Source organism: Danio rerio, chromosome 13 (genome assembly GCF_049306965.1).
Source record: "Danio rerio strain Tuebingen ecotype United States chromosome 13, GRCz12tu, whole genome shotgun sequence".
Taxonomy (NCBI): domain Eukaryota; kingdom Metazoa; phylum Chordata; class Actinopteri; order Cypriniformes; family Danionidae; genus Danio; species Danio rerio.
Window position 1 is genome coordinate 6,407,049 of NC_133188.1, and position 22,681 is coordinate 6,429,729.

Sequence of the window (22,681 nt, forward strand, 5' to 3'; positions counted from 1 at the left end):
TGTTAGATGGGCGGGTCACTGCTAAGGACTTCCAAACCATTCTGGAGGACCATGTGCACCCAATAGTTCAAACATTGTGTCCTGAAGGCGATGCCTTCTTTCAGGATGGTAATGCACCAATGCACAGAGCAAGACTGGTGACAGAGTGGTTTGATGAACATGAAAGTGAAGTTGAACATCTCCCATGGCCTGCACAGTCACCATATCCATATATTATTGAGCCACTTTGAGGTGTTTTGAAGGAGCGAGTCAGGAAATGTTTTCTTCCACCAGCATCATGTAGTGACCAGGCCGCTATTCTTCAAGAAGAATGGATCAGTTTCTTCTGGCCACTGAGCAGGACTTGTATCTATCATTCTCAAGACAAGTCGAAGTTGTATTAGCCACAAAAGGAGGCCCTCCACCATACTAATGAATTATTGTGGTGTAAAACCAAGTGTTTCAGTTTCATTATCCAACTCATGTACATTAGTCGAGTCTAGGATGTGCACGTGTTCAGCCATGTGAGCAAATAGATGAAGGTCTATATTGCAGTTTCAATGCAGCTACAAATGGCTCTATGTCAGAGGTCTCAAACTCAATTCCTGGAGTTCCTTAGTTAAAGTCAAAATTATTCGCCCTTCTGTGAATTTGTTGTTATATAAATATTTCCCAAATGATGTTTAACAGAGGAATTTTCACAGTATTTCCTATAATATTTTTTTCTTCTGTAGGAAGGCTTATTTGTTTTATTTCAGCTAGAATAAAAGCAGGTTTAAATATTTTGAAACCTATTTTAATAGCTCGATATTATTAGCCCCCGTCAAGCAATATATATTTTTGATTGTATGCAGAAGAAACTACTGTTATATAATGACATGCCTAATTAACCTAATTAAGCCTTTGTGTCAGTTTAAGCTGACTACTAATATCTAGTAAAATATAATGTACTGTCATCATAGCAAAAATAATATAAATCAGTTATCAGAAATGAGTTATTAAATCTGTTATGTTTAAACTGTGCTTTAAGTATCTTCACTGTATTTTTGATTTTATTATTGATTAATAATAAAAACAGTCGGCAGCAGCAGGGATATTGCGCGCTATCACTTTAAGAATAGTGCGGCTCTGATATGGTTTCTCTTTCACGTGTCTTTTGATTCTCAACTTGTGTGTTTATTAAACAAATGAGGGTTAGATGTGCGTGTGTGCTCTGCTGTCCGAGGCCAAGCGCGGCGCGCGCGCAAACACACATACACACACACACACACGCTACCTGTTCGAGGCTGAGCACGGCGCGCACACAGACAACAGCACGTGCTCTTTTGCGCTTTTAAAAATATGAATGATGCGCATCCCGTGCTGCAAAAGTTACATTACAGCACATGCTTTTAGTCATTTTCACGTGGAACTGAGCTTTGCACAGCAGCACATGTGTACAACTGGAAAGGGGGCGTTATGTAATGGAATAATCGTTTATTTCGATTAATGGTTTTTCATAATCGTTACAAGCCAAAATCGAAATCTGACTTTCGATTAATTGCACACCCCTAATATTTATTTATATATATATATTAGGGTTGTAACGGTATGAATTTTTCACGGTATGATAATCGTCTAAAACAATACCACGGTTTGACGGTTTCGCGGTATACGGTATGTTACAAATGTTACAAAATAATAGAACAGTGAAGCAAACTTGACTTTTTCCAAATAATATATTTTTAGTTACTATAAACAACACCACTTACAATGAACAAATAAAAAATAAGAAAATAATAAATAATGTGTCAAAGTCCAAATAAAGTCCAAATAAACATGGTGCAAATCCTCAGTAAAAAATAGATATAAATATTTACTATACTATAAATAGTTACATAACGAAACTAGATTCAATATGGAACATCCTTAGGTTTTATGTGCCAGCATGGATATGGTTGTCTATGGATATGGATTTCGATATGGTTGTCTGCAATGCAGACTGACAAACCGCTGCATCTTCATTTGCGTCTTTTGAAAACAGCAAGAGCAGCAGTTCGTCTTTGCTGTGTCACTGTTTTGTCATGTTTCTGTGCTGCTGTGCATGCAAAAGTACTTAGTATGAGAATTATTTCATGCAAAACTTTTTTTTTTGCGTTTTATTTAGCCGCGCATAAATGTATGCCTATCTCTCATTCCGTGTTGTTCAAAAAGCTTGGTCCACAAACAAAAGCGAAACCTATGCTTATTGGTTGTGATATAGCGAGTTTGAACCAATCTGGGCATGGAGGAGGGACAATGCATCAATGTATCATGTCTGATTTGTCCGGAGACACAGTGACGAGCGTTTCTTTGTCAAATCAGCGTTGTCAAATGTTGATGACGTAACCGCACTGATTCCGGAGCCTCTGAGATTCTCTTCTTTATGCCAATCTTTGAATTGTATGAATCGGATCAGCGGATCAAAAGTTATTAAACATTTAAGAGCAATACTTATTTTTAGCCGCGGGCGGCTGTCTCGGTCTTTAAGGGTTAAAACCGTTGATATGCAATTGTTCATGGTATGATAATCGTGCACGTTCAAATCGTGGTAAACCGTCATACCGGTATATTGTTACAACCCTAATATATATATATATATATATATATATATATATATATATATATATATATATATATATATATATATATATATATTACATTACTCTTTTGTTGCTTTAAATTCACCCTTGGTGATTGTCAGAGACTTGTTTAAAAAAATCTTGCTAACATTTTAAACTTTTAAAGAGTAGTGTAAAGTGTGTTGTATTTCATGTAAAGTGCATTATATTGACCACTGACGCTTGGATTTCAGTGTTGGACCATTTGCACAGAAAATAAATGTCGTTTAAATGAGCTTGTTTAAGGGTCGCTTCACAAGTTCTCCTCTTGTCTCTCCTGGTATTTGTTAGATGGTTGAGCTTGACGAGTCGACTCTCATTCAGCTGTCCCTCACGGGCGAGGTGGCGCAGAAAGTCCTCCACTACCTGAAACAGAATCTGCAGGCGTCCTGTCTAGGAGACCTGCTCTGCTCCCACACCTTCATCAAGCATTACCTGAGCTGCGGTGGTGCCGGCCTCGAGGATGAAGAAATGCTGATGGACGGCTCATTTGGAGGACAGGGAGCTTCATCGTCTTCATCATTATCTTCAGCCACAGTCTCGTCCTCCTCTTCCTCAGCCTCTTCCTGCACCATGGGCTCGGTGTCCAAGAAAGCCAAGAAAGAGATTGTGGCAGACCCCGTCAGCTGTGGGAATGAGAAGGAGAACGAGCTTCCCAATGAAGACGACAGCAAGTATCCTGATGACCTTGAGGAGAAGATGAAAGGCAAGACTTTTTGTGTTGTTGCTGTTAGAAAGACAGTAGCGTCTATACAAATTGTAACAGTCTAAGATAGTTTTCACACCTTTCTTATTTAGTTCAGTTGAATTGCACTAGAGTTCGTTTTCCCTCTTGGTGTGGTTCATTGTGAATGTAGAAATTGCAAATGAGTACGCACCAAAAGTGGACCAAAAAAGCGTACCAGGACCTCCTTGAGGAGATGGTCTCGGTAGGCTTTTAAACAGACCCTGGAGTGGTTAGTTTGTGTTTAGAATATGATCCGAACTAAAACAGACCCAGCTGCAAAAAGTACTGCGCCTTTTTGGACTAGTTTGATCTGTGCATTATGGGATGTGGAGGAAAAAATAATTATTGACAGCCCTTTACCAACAATTTTAAACGGAGAGATAGAGGGAAAAACATTAACTGAAGAATTGTTGGGAATATTTCCAGAAGATGACCATGTCACAGTTTAGCAAAGTTCCTTCACGCCACCATCTTAAGCTACTTGTGATGCGCCTTTGCTGTTTGCTTTGCATTAAAACATCGTTTTCCAGCTGCAGCCACGCTTCATTTTCGAAATGTATAGTTTGTCTAAAGCACAGGTATCAAACTCAGTTCCAAAAGGGCCGCAGCTCTGCACAGTTTAGTTCCAACCCTAATTAAACACACCGGATCAAACTAATTAAGTCCTTCAGGCTTGTTTGAAACCTACAGGTAAGTGTGTTGGAGCAGGGTTGGAACTAAACTGTGCAGGGCTTCGGCCCTCCAGGAATTGAGTTTGACACCCCTGCTCTAAAGTGATGTATACAAACTATAGAGTATACTATGAGCAGGGATGCAATCAGCCAGCGCAGTCGTAGCTCCTTTGTAAAAAGCGACATTTTGTGTCTGCCGGTTTGTTTACTTGCGGGAGTTCCATTGGCATTTTCCCGCAAGTTAATTCTGACCAATTGAAAATGCGTTCAATAACATCTGGCCAATGAGTGATGTTTTCCAATGTAGTTTGGATTTTGTCACATGACTGCATTTTGGTTCTATTCAACTGGTTTGGACCAAAGCAGTCAGTTTGGTGTGAAAAGGAAGACAACTGCTACAATGTATATTTGTTGCTCTTGGTCCAGACCAAATGAACTGAACCACAGATGGGAAAGCACCCTAATTTTCCGTACACTAATTGATCAAGATAATCACAGGTTTAGCACATTACAACCATGATAAAGAAGTAGGCTAATTGTATGGTTTCTGTAGTACAGTGTTTCTCAACTGGTGGGAACATTTTCAGTGGGTCGCAGAGTGTGTGATCAAAAGTTTATTTTTTTACTTATTTTGCTAATATCGGACTTTTATTTTGAAATGCGCTTGCGACAACCGTACCGTTTGAGATGCAAAATTTCAGCGTAAGTACGACCCGGAATATGTAAAGTGTGGATTTACAAATATTGACTACAAAAAAGGCTTAAAACCTCAAGTGTGTCATATGTAGTGAGGTGCTCTCACAAGAGAGCATGAAACATTCTAAATTAAAACCACATTTAAAAACCAAACATCCTAGTTGCAAGGACAAACCTGTGGACTATTTTCAAAGACTACTCCAAGAGCTGAGGGTATCACAAAAGTCCCTAACATCTTTGTTCAAAACAAGTACAGGCACTCCGCTCATCTTACCTTGCTCACCGTATAGCCAAGGCCAAGAAAGCCCACACAAAAGCAGAAGAGCAAATAACTGTTGATTATTATAAAAATGGTTATGATTATTTTAATCATTTTACTTTAGATTGCTGGTTTGTTTTGTTCAACCGGATCAGCGTTAAAGTTTTATTAACAGTTCAGTTTAGTTAAAGGTAACTCAACTTTTCCTTACCCTAACCACTGTTTACAGTATTTGACGTTTTTACTTTGTAATATTTCTATAATTTGATACATTTTGTTAAATGACAGCAGTAAAATATTGTTTATTTGCAAGTCTTGGTGATTTTATTATGATTTATCTGTCACTACTTGTGTATGTTAACAAATAAATACAAATGAATTATAATTCCTAAAATTATATTATAGTTCCTAGAAATTTGGGTCGCGGCCTGATGACCATGTAAAAATGTGGGTCCCGTGGCCAAACCAGTTGAGAACCACTGCTGTAGTATGTGTTATAATGAACATTTTTATTCATTATAACAGTTTTGTTCATTTTTTAATTGTGGTTATTAGTTATGTTCATTACAATAATTTTTGTTGTTTGAAATAAAATACATGTAAACTGAAAACAATATATCTTAAAAAGTACACTAAATAACTATATAACTAAACACAGTTGAAGTTACCTTAAGAAATAAAATACTGTAATTTATATTCCATTCGTTTTGTTTACTTTATTAATAAAATAAATTCTTATGAACCTCCCACATTGCGCTTATATTACCCATGGTTAGAGTGTTATTAATAAATCCAAGCCAGTGAAACTCTCCGAGCTGCATGCACATTTCTTCTTTAAGCATTTGTTTTTGTGTGTTGCTGTTCTCTGCAGTGTTCAACAGTCCAAAGGTGCAGGGTAAGAAGAGCTCTCTGGAGAAGATGGGGGAAGTGGTGGACATGATGAAGAAGAGTAGCTCAGACTCTGGACTGCAGCTTGCCGGCATGAAAGTCATCAGCAAGATCACGGAGGAGGAAGGACCTCAAGAGAGAAGCACCCTCAGATCAGACTCTGCGCAAACCATCCGGTGAGATCAGAAAAAAATCTAGAACTGCAGTTAAGTGTAGTGTCTATAGAATACTTTAGACTATAGAATACACAAGACATGTCACTGTTTTGAATGGAGTAAAGTTTAACGGGCAATATGGTAAATGAAACCCCACCTAACTAGTACAGGAGCAAATCAATGATCGATACAGACTGATGATTCTCTAGGGAGAAGCTTGGACTAGACGTGTGCTTTTATAACAGTTTATGTTGTCATCAAACACACTGGAATCTCAGCGAATACTTGCTTCACAGACATAAGACATCCACATAAAGCTTTAAACCTGTTCTTTTAAATGTAAAAAAATACGCACTTAAAGGAAATGTGTGTGTCTGTGGTCCTTTACTGACTCAGTAGGTGCAGAGAATAATGTCGAACTGTGTGTGTGCGTGCATGCGTGCATGTGTGCGTGCGTGTGTGTGTGGCTTATCACTAAATGCATCTAAAAAACCTACACGACAGTAGCAGTTTGATTACATCGTTTGCATGTCTATACTGCACTAAAATATAATTCGACTGCAATAGGAACACTCCACATGTCTTAATTCCATTTGTGTTTATGACAAATAAATACTTTAAGCAAATCTAAAATGCTATTCCAGTTCATGGCTTAGAATCGGTTAATTTGTGTGGTGGCAGTAAAAGCAGCCTTTTGTTTTGTGGACGTGGTCACTTCAGTGAAAAAAAACTGTTACATCACACCCGCTCAAGCAACCGAGTGACGTGCGCAACACAAGGCAGCCCGGGTTGCCAGGTGTGTGTGAAGCACTTGATGTGTGGTTCAAATCCAATCTTGCCTCCCAAGTTTTAGTGCTAAATACCCTCACCTTCCCATCATAACATCACAACTCATGAGACAACTGAGAAATCTCGTCACGATTTAGTCTCGCAAGATCGCGTAGCACAAGATCTCGTCACACGCCTACTGATGACCGTTAAAATCATCATAACAGTCTTGTGAAAAGGGTTGTGACAAAGGAGGTTGTCACTGGCCTGCGGCAGAAATACATATAAACTTTCCCTCCACACGCATCCATTATAACACTGTACTCCATACTCACCATCACCCGATCACAGGGTGCACACTGTAGTTGCGCTGCTGCCGGAACGTATACATACAGACAAACACGCACACATTTCAAGTTAATAATTCCGCTATACATCCGTTATTACAAAGCATACACAACACTTACATCAAGCATATTCACTTACCTGTTGTTCAGTTGTGTTTGTGTTTGTTTCGGGCGACTTCCATGACGACTATGGAAGGCCAAAAGCCTATCGCGTTCATTTTATGCACAAGCGTGCACTGCGCATGGGCAGAAGGGCCGGCCGGCCGGAGAGCCTATTTGTTGTAATTATGGGGGAGAAAGATTGTTGGGGACAATTAAACAAAAGGGGTTTATAAAAACTAGAAAATATAAAAATAATTAGTAATGGTGTAAATCTTTATAGTATGCAAATGGAGTGCATACATATAATTAAAACGTTAATCAAAGAATTGTTTATAGATATATTTACTTGATTCTTACCTGCTGTGAAGGGATGAGCCATTCCATCCCAGTCTCCCCTGCTATAAAAAGGGCAGTGTGAGCACTGTGTGGTGTGGGGTGTAGAAGTAAGGTTGTGGAGTGGTGCGGAGCAGTAAATTGATTTATCGGATTTCTTTATTTGTAGAAAGAAAACGTTAGCCAAGTGCTACTTGTCTTGTAAATATATATATTTTTTGTTTTGTTTTGCTGAGTATTATTTTTGCGGGATTTTTTTTTACTGAGCACTGTAAATAAAGACTCTTTGCACCACTTTGCATTCGACTTTGCCATTTTTTTTGAAGATTCGAAAGGTGTAGGACCTGAAAGAAAATCGTCTCCATAACAATGGTCCATAATAAATTCTTTCTATCATGTAAAATTTTCCTATGAAAATTATATATTGCAGAAAAGCTACATTAGGAATTGTCAGTTTTTCTAATGCCGAGTTCAGACTGCATGATTTTCAAAGTAGTCGTTTCACAGATGTTTTCACACAGCATGGCTATTTGGGCTGGCAACAGAGTGTTTTACATTGCATGACTTTACTATAGGAAGAATCGCCGACAACTTCGTCCAAACTACGTCTCACAGCCAAAAACACGTTGTATATCTTTTGTTCTTAACTACATAAGGAGAAAGAAGCCTTTAATGGGGTAGAAAATGTACATATTTGCTCACCTGGGTGTAAAGGGAATTAGTCATTTCTCCTTAACTTAATTTAATAATAAACTAATTTCTTTCTGTATGAAACGTCAATCAGACACGTGTGCTCCTGAGTTCTGTCAAACCTCCACTAGTTTTTCCTCCATTTCGTGGCTCCGAAAATGAGCGCTTTTAACTTCTCCCCCAGCCTCCCGCTGGCCTGCAGCAGGTGTACACACACACACACACACACACACACACAAGTGAATGCTGCTCTCTTATTGGCTGTCTGCGATCGCTGATGTTATTTTCAGTCAAAACTCAATTCACACAGCATGATTTGATTGCCGACAGCTCCAGATATTTAGCACGCCAAATATCTCGCAGACATCGACGACTCATCAGCGATTCTCTCAGATCGCTTCTTTGATAGTTCATACTGTGTGATTGTGTTTTTTTCAGTGACAAAGTCTTAAAGATGTTGGTGGAGATGATTGGCAGCCAGCCCAAGCAGAACGCGGTCACTGCGCTGCTGCTGACCCGCAATCTTATGCTGAAATACGAGTGGAGGGTCTCCTTCGCCACTGAGGGCGGTGTTAAAGCCGTCCTGTGCTGCATGCAGGAGTATCCCACCTGTATACAGGTGCAGCAGATAGCACTGGCGGTGAGTAAGAGTTCTTGTGACATCCATTCTTATCCTTTCATGGACATCAGATCTGTTCATTAGATCTACGGATTCAGAAAAAGAGTGACAATTGTTTATTTTATATTTTGAAACTAGAACTGAACAATATATTGCTTAATTGTCCTTACGTGATAATAGTATATGCAATACATGTAAGGCAGATATATCTTATGAATGAATCCTTTTTTTTTTATATATATTGTTGAAGCACGCGATTAATATAAAGTGAAGACCATAATATTGAGACATCTAACTGCCCTAACACATATTAACTGCTCTCTCCCAGACCCTTAAGGTCATCACAGGTGCCAGTAAGCATGACCCTCGCAGTGTGGGTGCGTATTTGCCCCTGTCTGAGTCTGGCACTCAGATGATGCTGGAAATTTTCGCGAGCATTGGCTCTGCTACACCAGAAGGCTCCAAAGGGCTCCTTTGTGCCATCCCTTCAGCCATAGACCTCATGCTTGGAACAACAGGGTAAGAGGTTTGAACTCTACATAGCATATTTGAATAAATTAGTTCCACCAAAATGTAAATATTGGGTCCCACTTTATATTGTGGACATAACTTATATGTACTTACACAGTAATCAATAGTTTGTTACAATGTACTTATTGTGTAAATGCATGTATTTACTGTGTACTTATGCTTGTTTAAATACATGTATGTAATTACATCTGTAATTAACTTTTTGTAATTACATTTGTAAATACACTGTTGACCATCCCTTACACCTTAACCCACCCTAAAACCTACCCATACCACCAAACCTGTAACCCAACCTCTATCCCAACTCAAAAGCACCACAAGTGTTCTCAAATACATTATAAACACAGTAAGTACATTGTATTTATTTTTTGATGTAAGTACATAGTAGTTAAGGACACTTAATATAACGTGGGACCAAATATTGCAATGCCAAACTGTTAAACATTTAGATTGCCTTATTTTTAATGTCATCAGACAGCAACTTTTATCTGAGGGATTTCAAAGGTAATGTTTTTAAATGAGAGTTGTTTAAATGGTAGAATTTGTATCAAAAGTAAATGTAAAAGAAAAAGGATTTCTTTTTATGTATTATTGATTGCTGTTGATGCGTTATTATTGTTATAAACCTTTTTATTATAGAAAAGTATATTTTAAATATGGGTAACACTTTACTTTATGGGGTGTTCATACAACTTTAATGAAATCTTTATAATCATGGCACGACACATCATGAATGCCATTGAGATTTTATGCATGCTTATGACAACTTTTAACTGTCATTTGCTCATTTTAAATGTAAAGATGACATTGCTTATGACGACTTGACGTAAACAAATACATCACAGCCAGTCTTCATGACAATTTGACATTACCTAGACAATATAACTTGTCTTGAGGCATTGTAATTTTGTCATTAATATTTTTCTGATCAGGTTTTAGTGGAACAGACTGTATTTCTCACTAAAATGTCTCATAACTTATCATTACTCTGTCAAAAATTTTTTAACACCATCGTTAATATTTAATGACATTTGTAAGGATGAATTCAGCTTATACTGCTGTAGTCGGGGTAAAAAAAAAATTAATGACGCTGTTCTTGACACATTTATAATGGCTTCATGACGATCTAGTTTATGACAGAAGTTTAGTTGTCTTGCTAATGTCAAGTTGTCTTGACATTTGTTTGTGAAGCCTACATAACAAACAATGTCATCTTTGCATTTAAAATATCATAACTGAGCGAATGGCACTTAATGACAGTAGCTATAAGCATGCATAATATCTTATTCTCATTCTTAGCGTGTTAGGGAATATTAGGGATGCTCCGATCGATTGGCCAGAGATTTTATCAGCTGATAATCACATTTCATGACTCGATTGGTACTTGCTATTCTGGTCAATCTCATGAACCGATCACAATTGTTTGCTTATGAGTTTAGAAGCAGAGGACACATATGAACTGAAATCTTTTTATATATCAGAACTGAATGTTCTGGTTTTCAACAATATTGTAAGTTCATTAAATCCTGGCTGGAAAATATATAAAAAAAATTAAAACATGTTTTTAACTTGAATATTAAATAATATAACTTATCGTAATGTACATATTGTAATACACAGTAGTTTATGGATCTATTTCCTTTTAGTAGAGAAGTAATGGATTTATAAGTGTGCATTTTAACTTCTTATGCATCAAATATGTGCTCCAAACTTCATTTAGATATGTTAAATTCTTCTTCCATGATATGCAATGTTTCCAAATTGCATTATTAGTGATTTTTCTTGCCAGTTTTATCTACTTTGTTCTGTAAAGTTGCTTCTGACCTTGACTTGTCACTTAATGGTTAAGTATCTTACTTGGACTAAAAATGTGCTTTCATTCATTCATTCATTTTCTTGTCGGCTTAGTCCCTTTATTAATCCGGGGTCGCCACAGTGGAATGAACCTCCAACTTATCCAGCAAGTTTTTACGCAGCGGATGCCATTCCAGCCGCAACCCATCTCTGGCCAACATCCACACACTCATTCACACTCATACACTACAGACAATTTAGCCTACCCAATTCACCTGTACCGCATGTCTTTGGACTATGGGGGAAACCGGAGCACCCTGAGGAAACCCACGCGAACGCAGGGAGAACATGCAAACTCCACTCAGAGACAGCAACTGAACCGAGGCTCGAACCAGCGACCTTCTTGCTGTGAGGCGACAGCACTACCTACTGCGCCACTGCTTCGCCCCAAAATGTGCTTTATGCAATAAAAAGCTTGAAGCATCAGAATCTGTACTTGGTATCAGCCGATCACCATGACAAGGAATCAGTACTTGCTATCGGCTGCAAAAGTTCTGATCGGAGCATTCCTATATTTAGATTATATTAATGACAGTCTTATGGACAATGCTTTCATTTAAAGATTTTTTTTGCCATGACAAAGCTAGAGAAACTTATATGGCGATAAACTAAAAACTTTGTCTGTCTTTAATGGAGTAAATTCAGTTTATTTTTCTTTTGTGGTTTGAACAGTTGTGGTTTGTCTGTGCGGAATGGGCTGCTGGTCATCATCATGCTGATTTCCAGCCACAAGAGTCTGGCAGAGCAGCTGGTCGCCTGTAATGTCAGTGCCACGCTCAAGAAGTGCCTTCCTGCTCAGAATCACCACAGCATGCTGGCCATCATCGCTCTCAATCACATTTCCATGGTCCACAAGCTGGAGAAAAAAGGTATCGTGATGAATCATTTTGTCCGCTTGCTAAATTAAGTTGTTGTAGGTGTTTTTGAAACTCCTCTAACAATTAACTAAAGCTCTCTAAAGACACCCCTATACACTAGGGACGTCGATTTGTAGAAAATATCTAATAGCGATTTTTATTTATTTATTATTATTATTTTATTAATTAATTAATTTATTTATTTTTGACATATTGTGATTTTGATTTGTGATTTAATTTTTTAGTTAAGCTCAATCATACTCCTCATATACTTGTGGTGCTTTTTTAGGTCCTGCTTGTTGTATTTCCTTATGCTGACAACAATTCTGCGACAGCTCTTACAAATTACCTGTTTTTGTGTCTGTGACTTTGAAACCAAGATATTCCCACATTGCCGACATGCTGTTTTTCTTTGATATTAACTTGTCTATTAATGCTTTTGAAGCAGCCGTCATCCCACTCATCTGCGCTTTCTCGTTTTTAATTTATTTTTTTTATATTGTGGGCATTCCACATAGTTTTGTTGCACTATTCTGATTGGGCAGAACGAAAGTGTGCTCACTCAATTGGCTAGTAAGACTGTCACACACCGACGGCAGTCATGCATTTGCTCTGGGTGGGGGAAATTAATTTATATACGTCATATCGCAGCCTGTTGTGATTAGCTGATGGCATTGTTTCAAATTGCAATTACAAATCGATTTTCGATTAATTGCGCCGCCCTACATTTTTTTTTTCTTTCTTTTTTTTAACACGAGAAGAATGAATAAATCAATCAAATCGTTTTGGTCATATGGCCCAGTCAAAATTGTACAATATGGACCAAAATAACCATCATTATAGTTTTTTCCAAATCGACACACTAATTCATTGTAGAGGGTTGTTCTAATAGTCAATATCACAATATAACTAACCACTAGTGTAGTGTTGATTTGAACTATTGGCGGTAAAGTGGGCCAAATACATATAGGAATCACCTTTAAAAGAAGCACAGGCCTGTAACAAGCAGTATGTTAATAAAAGAATGAACATTCAGTCTCAACTTGGAGTCCACATTTTTGTACCTCACTTGAATTAACCTGCAGCTCTGTTTCCCTCTGTAGAGTCTCAAGAAGAGCATGACTTCAAGGACACCGAACTGAAGATGTTGGTGGCCAGTCTGAAGGAAATGCCAGCAACCAAAGAGGTCATAATGACTTTGGAGCAACTGCTCTGTGACGACGCCTCTCAGCTGGAGGACGAGAGGAACGAGGTAACCCGCAGCAGAGACACCTTCCAGGACCTCATCCGCCTCATGGACCAGCACAGGGCGGATCGGGCTGTACAGCTGTCCATCCTTCGGTGAGTTCCGGTCCTGAAACATAATTTGGTGATTTTTATATATATATATATATATATATATATATGTGTGTGTGTGTGTGTGTGTGTGTGTGTATATATATATGTGTGTGTGTATATATATATGTATGTATGTATGTATGTGTGTATGTATGTATGTATGTATGTATGTATGTATGTATGTATGTATGTATGTATGTATGTATATATATATATATGTATGTATTAAGGGCGTAACCATACGCGTATTCGTATTATACCGTTTGGTACGAGACTTTCGGTTCGGGACGCATTACAAACCGAATGATTCGATTCAGACTAACATCTAAAAAGATAAAAGAGAGTAAGTACAAATTATAATGTTTTCAGTGCAGAAACCCTCAACATGGCATCCCAAATGACGTGGCACACAACATGCTGCCTTCCCGCTGTCATGTTAAACAGTAAACCTTCGCCTTTGAACTTAGAATATCACTTTATCAAAGCATGATGCTCTCATTAGCAAGCTTCCTGCCTTCTGTGTCAGCCTGCTTGTGCTGGCTCCGCCCCCAATGCCCTAGGAACCCTGGACCCTGACACAAAACAGCCAATCTCAATAACCTGTACACACATCACCACACCCGCCCACCTCCAAACACTACTCCAGTCAGGCAAGCGCTACACTAGCTCGCAAATTGGCTAGTAGCGTTAATGTAATCCCAGACATCCCAAGTCTCCCGGAAGTTTCAAAATGTGCTTAAAAGTTCTTAAATCATAGGTCTTAAGCTTGATTCCTGGAGGGCCGCAGCTCTGTATAGTTTTGCTCCAACCCTAATTAAACAGCTAATCAAACTAATCAAGGTGTTAAGCAGGTGTGAGTTGGAGGTGGTTGGAGCTAAACTATGCAGAGCTGCGGCCCTCCAGGAATTGAGTTTGAGACCATTGGCTTAAATGTTAGTGGGAAATGGATGTTTTTAAAATTTCAGAATAGATTGGTACTAAAGTCCAGTATCATGACAGCCCTAAATTGCTATAATTACTCCCCAAGTATTTTTTGTATTATTTAAGCTGCTCAAATATCTTTATATTATGATAGTGTGGATTTCTTGGTTAACATGTGGTTATGACTTGATTTGCCAGTGATTACTACTTATTTTGTACCCAACAGGATTTTGACCAAGTTTTTGGACAACTACCAGGAGGATCTGTTGCCGTGGCATGAGAGCATTGAGCCTTGCTTGTCATCTATGACGGCCTTTGTCAGTGACAGAGAGGTACTTTCCCTTCATTTAGCTTAATAAGATCTCGTCTTCATAATGGCAGTAATTAATGCCTCTTCATCCACACTTAGGTCGTTCAGCAGTTCATCCGTTTCCTGTATCGACTCGCATCTCTGAATAAAGACTACGCTGTTGTGATGTGTCGTCTGGGCACTAAAGACGCTCTTCTAAAAGCGCTGGACAAACACAACACCAGCCTCCTCATGGTCACGGAGCTGCGGGATCTGATCAATGATTGTGAGAAGTACGCCAGTCTCTACAAGAAAATGACCACCAGTGTGCTGGCAGGATGCATACAGGTATAAAGCAGACCTCCTTTCAAATAGATCTCAGAGATGTCACACTAGCAGTTAGAATATAGGTCTCAAACTCAATTCCTGGAGGACCACAGCTCTGCACAGTTTTGCTCCAACCCTAATTAAACACAGCTCGTTAAACTAATCAAGGTGTTCAAGACTACTAGAAACTGTTTTGCAGGAGTCAGTTGGAGGGAGTTGGAGCTAAACTGTGCAGAGTCTGTGACACTCCAGGAATTGAGTTTGAGGCCATTGAGTTAGACTAAAGGTGCACTCATATTTTAACACTAGACGCAGATGGAACATGAGGGATTTACATGTTAAGTCTATGCAAACCGTGATAGACATCCTGCAGCATGGTTTAAGCAAACTCATGTAGTGACTGTCATCTTGTCAGGAGCTATCATGCAGCCACAGTTCATTCAAGCTAAAGGATCAGATCAGACCCAGACATTGTGCTGAACGAGTCCATGCTGTTTTTAGCCTTCCACAGCACATAAAGCACCGCTACTCTCTCAATAAAATCCATGTCAGCCATTCTGAAACAAAACTGAAACGGTTTCGCACCTGTTCTGATGTGAATTTCCTAAAAAATAATGAGTTGTAAATTCATCCATTCATTCATTCATTCTTTTTCTTTTCGGCTTAGTCCCTTTATTAATCTGGGGTCACCACAGCGGAATGAACCACCAACTCATCCAGCACATATTTTACACAGCAAATGCCCTTCATACCGCAACCCATCACTGGGAAACACTCATACACTCTCATTCACACTCTGAGACTACGGAAAATCTAGCTCACCCAATAACCTGTACCGCATGTCGTTGGATTGTGGGGAAAACTGGAGCATCCGGTGGAAACCCACTCGAACGTGGGGAGAACATGCAAACTCTACACTGAAATGCCAACTGACCCAGTCGAAGCTCGAACCAACGACCTTCTTGCTGTGAGGCAACAGTACTACCTGCTGCACCACCGCGTCGCCCAAATTGATCCACTGTAGGTGATATAAATGTATTTGATATTAATGTTATAAAACGCATATCTGTGTCTTTAGATGGTCCTTGGTCAGATTGAGGAGCACCGGCGCAGCCATCAGCCCATCAATATTCCCTTCTTTGATGTGTTTCTGCGGAACTTGTGCCAAGGTTTGTTCCTAAATGTCTTGGTGATATAGAGTAAAGTGTACAATTTAAAGTGTGAACTAAAAAAAAAACACTATTATTTGATTTACCCATCCATATGTTTTTTCTAATCTCATTAAGCCCTTACCTCTCTAAATCACATGTGGGAAACCTAGAAGCTGCTATTTTCTGTTTTCTTACTAAAACTGCCAAAGTCATCATCTAATTGGTAAATGCTTATTATAGATCTTAATGTGAATATATGAAATGTGATGTTCTTCAGGCTCCAGTGTGGAACTGAAAGAGGACAAATGTTGGGAGAAGGTGGAGGTGTCCTCCAATCACCATCGAGCTAATAAACTGACCGACAAAAACCCCAAAACCTACTGGGAATCCAACGGTTGCACCGGCTCGCATTTCATCAACATTTACATGCATAAAGGGGTGGTCATCAGGTATGCTGGCTCAGAATCCTCAAATTCAAGAGATTATCAAAATTTCACTACACTTTTTTTTTTTTACATAAATTATTAATATACGGGCACCTATTATGCAAAAAACACTTTTATCAGACATTTAAACACAGTTGTGTGGTAACACTGTGTGAATTTAACCAGCTTCTAATGCTAAAAATGAATAAAAAAAAATTATAATCACACTTGATAAAAAAACAAACAAACACTTTGATTGACACTCTCCCTTTGTACATGTCATTAGATGGGGAAAGCCCCGCCCATTAGTGACAATCTCTTTCATTAGCATAAACAGCCCTAAGTGAGAAGCAGCCGTCCATTAGAGTTTTTGTGCCATACCTTCTGAAGATAATGTCAGCAACTAAGTTGGATTTTAGGATGCATAAATAAACATCGTAATCTCTATAGACTAATGTCTGAACCACTTTGTTTGACATTTTTAGTTTTTCATGGAGAAAAAGTTTTTTAGTCCTTTTTATTTTTAAATCTGCCACTATGCTGATGCAAATGATTTTGTAGCTCCGCTCTTTTTTGAAAAGAGCACAATCTCGTGTGAATTTAAAGCAAGTGTCACCAAAAGGCCAGCATTTGGATCAAAGCCAAATAGAGGCAGTTTCAAAGAGTTATAAAACTTTATTCATTAGATATTTTAAGCTGAAACTTCACATACACACTCAAGGGCATCTTGTAAAAAGGGGCATCATATTTTAATAAATAGTATAAGAAACATTTAAGCAGTAATCTTACAAGCAAGACTGTTGTTTTTCCCAAATTTGTAATTCTTATTTGGTGAATTTAGGTTGAGGGGTGTAAAAATCACCCCCTTAACAAGTGTAGAGTATGTTATTGCTTCATTGTTTTCTTAATTCACAGGCAGTTGACTGTGCTTGTAGCCAGCGAGGACTCGAGTTACATGCCGGCTCGTATTGTAGTTCTTGGAGGAGATGATCCTACAAACATCAATACTGAACTCAACACTGTGAGAAAGCCCTTCTCGTTCATCCAGCAGAGGTTCTGATTGCACATTGAACATAAGGATGACACTTTCTCTTATGTGTGTGTGTGTGTGTGTTAAACAGGTAAATGTGGCACCTTCTGCTAGTCATGTGGTTTTGCTGGAGAATATGACCCGTTTCTGGCCTATCATTCAGATCCGAGTCAAAAGATGTCAACAGGTCAGACTTTTTATACACCGTAAAAAAAATATTGCTGCCTTACATTTTTTAGTTGAATCAAATTACATTTTTCTAGTTATCTCAACTTACATTAATCAAACTGACTAAAAAATGAAGTTAAACTTTGCATTACTTAAAAAATTTAGTTGAAACCTGATTAACTTATTATAATCACTCAATGCAATATGTTGATGTGTTGTCATTACATTTATTACAGTGCATAAAATCAGGCAGAACTTACCTGAAGCTCTACATAAAGCTTGCTTTTCTCGTTTTTTATTTTTGTAAATTGCGTTTGTTTTTTTTAACAGGGTGGCATTGATACACGAGTGCATGGGTTTGAGGTTCTGGGGCCGAAGCCCACATTTTGGCCTGTGTTTAAGGAGCAGCTGTGTTGCCGCACTTATCTCTTCTATACTACAAAAGCCCACACCTGGTGTCAGGAGATTTTGGAGGACAAGAACCAGCTGCTGCAGCTTTTTAACAAGTGAGATCTTCTGCCAGAGTTTTCAGTAGCTCCTCATTTGGAGCAGAAGGTGTTGCAACTGCTGAATCAAACCTCTGATGTTTATGTGCGTCTCTTTGGGCTGCAGGTTAAATAGTGCCCTGAAACACGAGCAGATGTTTGCAGACCGGTTTCTTCCTGACGCCGAGGCCGCAGAGGCTTTAGGCCGGACCTGCTGGGAAGCTCTCATCACCCCAATTGTACAGAGCATCACTATTTCAGGTAAGGCTCTCCAAATACAATTTATTGCAATATATATATATATATATATATATATATATATATATATATATATATATATATATACATATACATATATATATATATATATATATATATATATATATATATATATATATATATATATATATATATATATATATATGATCACGATTAATCGTATCCAAAATAAAAGTTTGTTTTGACATATGTGTTTTAAATATATTTGTTATGCATATGGGATTCAAACACATCCATGGAAACAAAACTATACAAAACAATATTGCTGCTTGGGTATTTAAATTTGTATCACATATATATATATATATTATTTCCGAACAAACTTTTATTTTGGCTATGGTTAATCGTGATGAATCTTTGCCCAGCACTAAAAATGATATACATTTTATTGTATTTATATATTTATTTATATATATAACAAACAAAAATTCTAATATATATATATATATATATATATATATATATATATATATATATATATATATATATATATATATATATATATATATATATATATATATATATATATATATATATATTACAATTTATTTACAGGCATGTGTTTGATTTGAAATCTCTTTTTAAATTATTTAGGCTTTTGTAAGGTCATGAAAAAATCTACTTTTTTATTTATCACCATCAATATCACCCTCTATAAATATACAATATAGCTAGGGTCCGACAGAATCTGTTGACGTTTTTTGCTATTTCTGTGGAGAATTTTGGTAAAAATCTGCTGATTTCTGTGGAATTATTTTGGGAGTATCATAATTAAAACCTTAATATATAAAATAAAAAGTAATACCTTTTTAACTTTTATTTAATGTTTAAAATGCAAATCCAATTAGATTCATTTTATTTGGTGAACAAAGCAAGTCTCTCATATAAAATCTCTACTAAAAGACAGAAAATATAACTGTACAAACTGCATTGTACATAAATCAGATGAACATTTTCATATTAGTCAATAATATTACTGTAATTAATTTAAAAACTAAATAAATCTAGATTTACACACATTTATACAAGTAAATAATTAGAATTAATGATGGGCTAAAAATCTGTGGAAAATCTGCGGAACTCTGCGTGCGCAGATTCCGTGTGGGCCTACACATACTGTAGCAGCTATCACAATGTAATCATTTGTTTGCTTGTGAATCAGGTACTTGCATTAATCTGTTTTAGTTTATGTAAATAAATTGTTGGTAGTCCATGTTATCTTGACCTACTATTTTACACCGATTTTCTATGCTTCTTCATAACAGAGACCTCTACACTCAGCCCTCTGTCTTGGTTGATGAGTGAGTATTTACAGAACGCTGAATCCTCCAAGCGTTGTAAAAGCTCAGCTGCCATCTTCAACTCCCGCGTGCGGCGCCTCACGCATTTACTTGTCCACGTGGACACCAGCACTGTCGATACAGAGGAGCTCAAACCTCCCATCAAATCCAGTGAGTGACTTTAAAACAATAATACCTCCATGAACTGAAGTGCTTCTCTTTGGGGCACTTTTAAATGCTTGAGATAAAATTTTGAGAGTCAGAGCCAGAGAACAGGTGTGCCATTATTTGAACAATATTTTATAGATTGTGTTAAATGAAGGATTCTCCATTTCAAGGTATTTTTCTTGTTTTCAGAAGGTATCAACAGAAGCAGAGATTTAAAGAGTAAGTAATAGTGTAGAAGCTGATGTTATTTTATCTTGATTTCATTTGTTGTATTTTGCAGCATCCCTTTCATCTGCTCAGCACCCGAACTAACCATGACAAAATGTATATTTATTTATTTTTATTTATTTTTTAACTTTTCTTCCATTCCTGTCTATTATTTTATTGTTTGACTTGTTCTGGCTTTCCATTTAAATGGCTGGTTGGGCTGCACAGTTAGTTAATCCAATCCTAACACTGATTTATTATTACGAAGATTGCAATTTGCAGTATGAGCTAATTTTTGCATTCACATCGAAGCCAAAACTTGCACATTAGGTGTTTATTTGTGCCCCACTTTTGTTCGGTGTCCACTAGCATTTAATTAGCTTCAGGTCCCCACAGGTCATGTTATAATATAGCATTAGTCACAATAGAGCTTCTTGTAAAAATTTTAAGTTGTGTTGATGTAGTCTATATTAGGGCTTGCCATATTAGAAAAATATTACATGACTATACAAGTCATTACATATAGTTGAAGTCAGAATTATTAGCCCCCCTTAGATTTTTTTTTCTTTTTGACATTTTTTCCCTAATGATGTTTAACAGAGCAAGGAAATTTTCACAGTATGTCTGATAGGATTTCTTCTTCTGGAGAAAGTCTTATTTATTTTATTTTGCCTAGAATAAAAGTAGTTTTTAATTTTTTTAATCATCATTTTAAGGTCAATATTATGAGTCCCTTTAAGCATTTTTTTTTTCGATAATCTACAGAACAAACCATCATTATACAATTACTTGTCTAATTACCCTAACCTGCCTAGTTAACCTAATTAACCTAGTTAAGCCTTTAAATGCCACTTTAAGATGTATAGAAGTGTCTTGAATAATATCTCGTAAAATATTTTTTAAGGTCATGGCAAAGATAAAATAAATCAGTTATTAGAAATGAGTTATTAAAACTATTATGTTTAGAAATGTCTTGGGAAAATCTGTTCTCTGTTAAACAGAGAATGGGGGACAAAATAAACAGTGGGGCTAATAATTCAGGAGGGCTAATAATTCTGACTTCATCTGTATCCTGCTAATGATATACACTCACCGGCCACTTTAATAGGTATACCTGTCTTAGTGTTCGTTAACGCAAATTTCTAATCAGCCAATCACATAGCAGCAACTCAATACATTTAGGCATGTAAACATGGTCAAGGCGATCTGCTGCACTTCAAACCGAGCATTAAAATGGGGAAGGCGGTTTAAATGACTTTAAACCTGGTATGGTTGTTTGTGCCAAATGGGCTGGTCTGAGTTTTTCAGAAATTGCTGATCTACTGGGATTTTCATGCACAACCCTCTCTAGGGTTTATAGAGAATGGTCTAAAAAAGAGAAAATATTTAGTGAGCGGCAGTTCTGTGAGTGCAAATGCCTTGATGATGACAGAGGAGAATGGCCAGACTGGTTTCAGCTGATTAAAAGGCAACAGTAACTAAAATAAGCACTTGTTACAACCGAGGTCTGCAGAAGAGCATCTCTGAACACACAACATGTCCAACCTTGAGGCGGATTGCCTACAGCAGCCGAAGACCACACTGGGTGCCACTCTTGTCAGCTAAGAACAGGAAACTGAGACTACAATTCTACAATCTTCTGATGGCTACTTCCAGCAGGGTAACGCACCATGTCATGAAGCGCGAATCATCTCAGACTGGTTTCTAGAACGTACAATGAGTTCACTGTACTCAAATGGCCTCCACAGTCACCAGAACTCTATCCAATAGAGCACATTTGGGATATGGTGGAACGGAAGATAAATCCACAGAAACTGCGTGCGATGCTCATGTCAAAATATACCAACATCTCTGAGGAATATTTCCAGTACCTTTTTGAATTTACGCCATGGGGGATTAAGGCAGTTCTGCAAGCAAAAATGGGTCCAACCTGGTACTAGTAAGGTGTACCTAATAAAGTGGCTAGTGAGTGTAGCTGCTTTAGTGTTTAACAAAAGAAGGAACTGATAAAAGCTTGCTACCACTTCAGGGTGAGTAAATGATAAGTAAACTTTCATTTTTGAGTGAACTATCTGTTTAAATTAGGTTTGTTGTTCATTAAGTCAGCCAAACTCCCCACTTCCGCAAATATGAAATAAGCACATTTTTATAGTCTTTAATTAATTGTGCAGCCCTAATTGTAGACGTTTTAATTTGCAGCCATATTATTTGTGTGAACATGTCTGACTTTTTTGGAGCAATTTTTCAGGTGTCTTTATTTACACGTTCTCAATGTTTTCAGATGGCAAAGAGGGAAAAAATAAGGAAAGTTCCACAGTAAGCTCATCGTCATCCTCTATCAAGCCAAAAGTAAAGAATACCAGCAGCATTGCAGCCATCGCTTTGTGCTGGCAAGGTGTTGTTCAGCGACAGGTTAGGCTTTTCATTTACCTTTTGGGAAATGTATTTTTTAATTATTGTAATATTGTAAATTGTATTTTTCTTTTGAGCTATATGCT

General features: G+C 37.5%; 1 protein-coding gene across 3 annotated transcripts in view; it reads left to right on the forward strand.

The window, feature by feature from the left end:
• Window positions 1–22,681, forward strand: part of cul9 (cullin 9) — a 67,544-nt gene that overhangs the window by 21,610 nt on the left and 23,253 nt on the right. Inside the window, exons 7-23 of one of the 3 annotated variants that reach the window (XM_073920567.1) lie at window positions 2,910–3,324; window positions 5,843–6,035; window positions 8,693–8,894; window positions 9,202–9,392; window positions 11,931–12,127; window positions 13,219–13,456; window positions 14,601–14,706; window positions 14,784–15,011; window positions 16,069–16,159; window positions 16,419–16,590; window positions 17,482–17,587; window positions 17,688–17,783; window positions 18,095–18,270; window positions 18,377–18,510; window positions 19,794–19,979; window positions 20,166–20,195; window positions 22,465–22,595. In XM_073920567.1, the coding sequence (XP_073776668.1) occupies window positions 2,910–3,324; window positions 5,843–6,035; window positions 8,693–8,894; window positions 9,202–9,392; window positions 11,931–12,127; window positions 13,219–13,456; window positions 14,601–14,706; window positions 14,784–15,011; window positions 16,069–16,159; window positions 16,419–16,590; window positions 17,482–17,587; window positions 17,688–17,783; window positions 18,095–18,270; window positions 18,377–18,510; window positions 19,794–19,979; window positions 20,166–20,195; window positions 22,465–22,595 (2,892 nt within the window). The remainder of the gene's footprint in view (window positions 1–2,909; window positions 3,325–5,842; window positions 6,036–8,692; window positions 8,895–9,201; window positions 9,393–11,930; window positions 12,128–13,218; window positions 13,457–14,600; window positions 14,707–14,783; window positions 15,012–16,068; window positions 16,160–16,418; window positions 16,591–17,481; window positions 17,588–17,687; window positions 17,784–18,094; window positions 18,271–18,376; window positions 18,511–19,793; window positions 19,980–20,165; window positions 20,196–22,464; window positions 22,596–22,681) is intronic. The other 2 variants (XM_073920568.1, XM_073920569.1) reach the window with 2 other exon arrangements.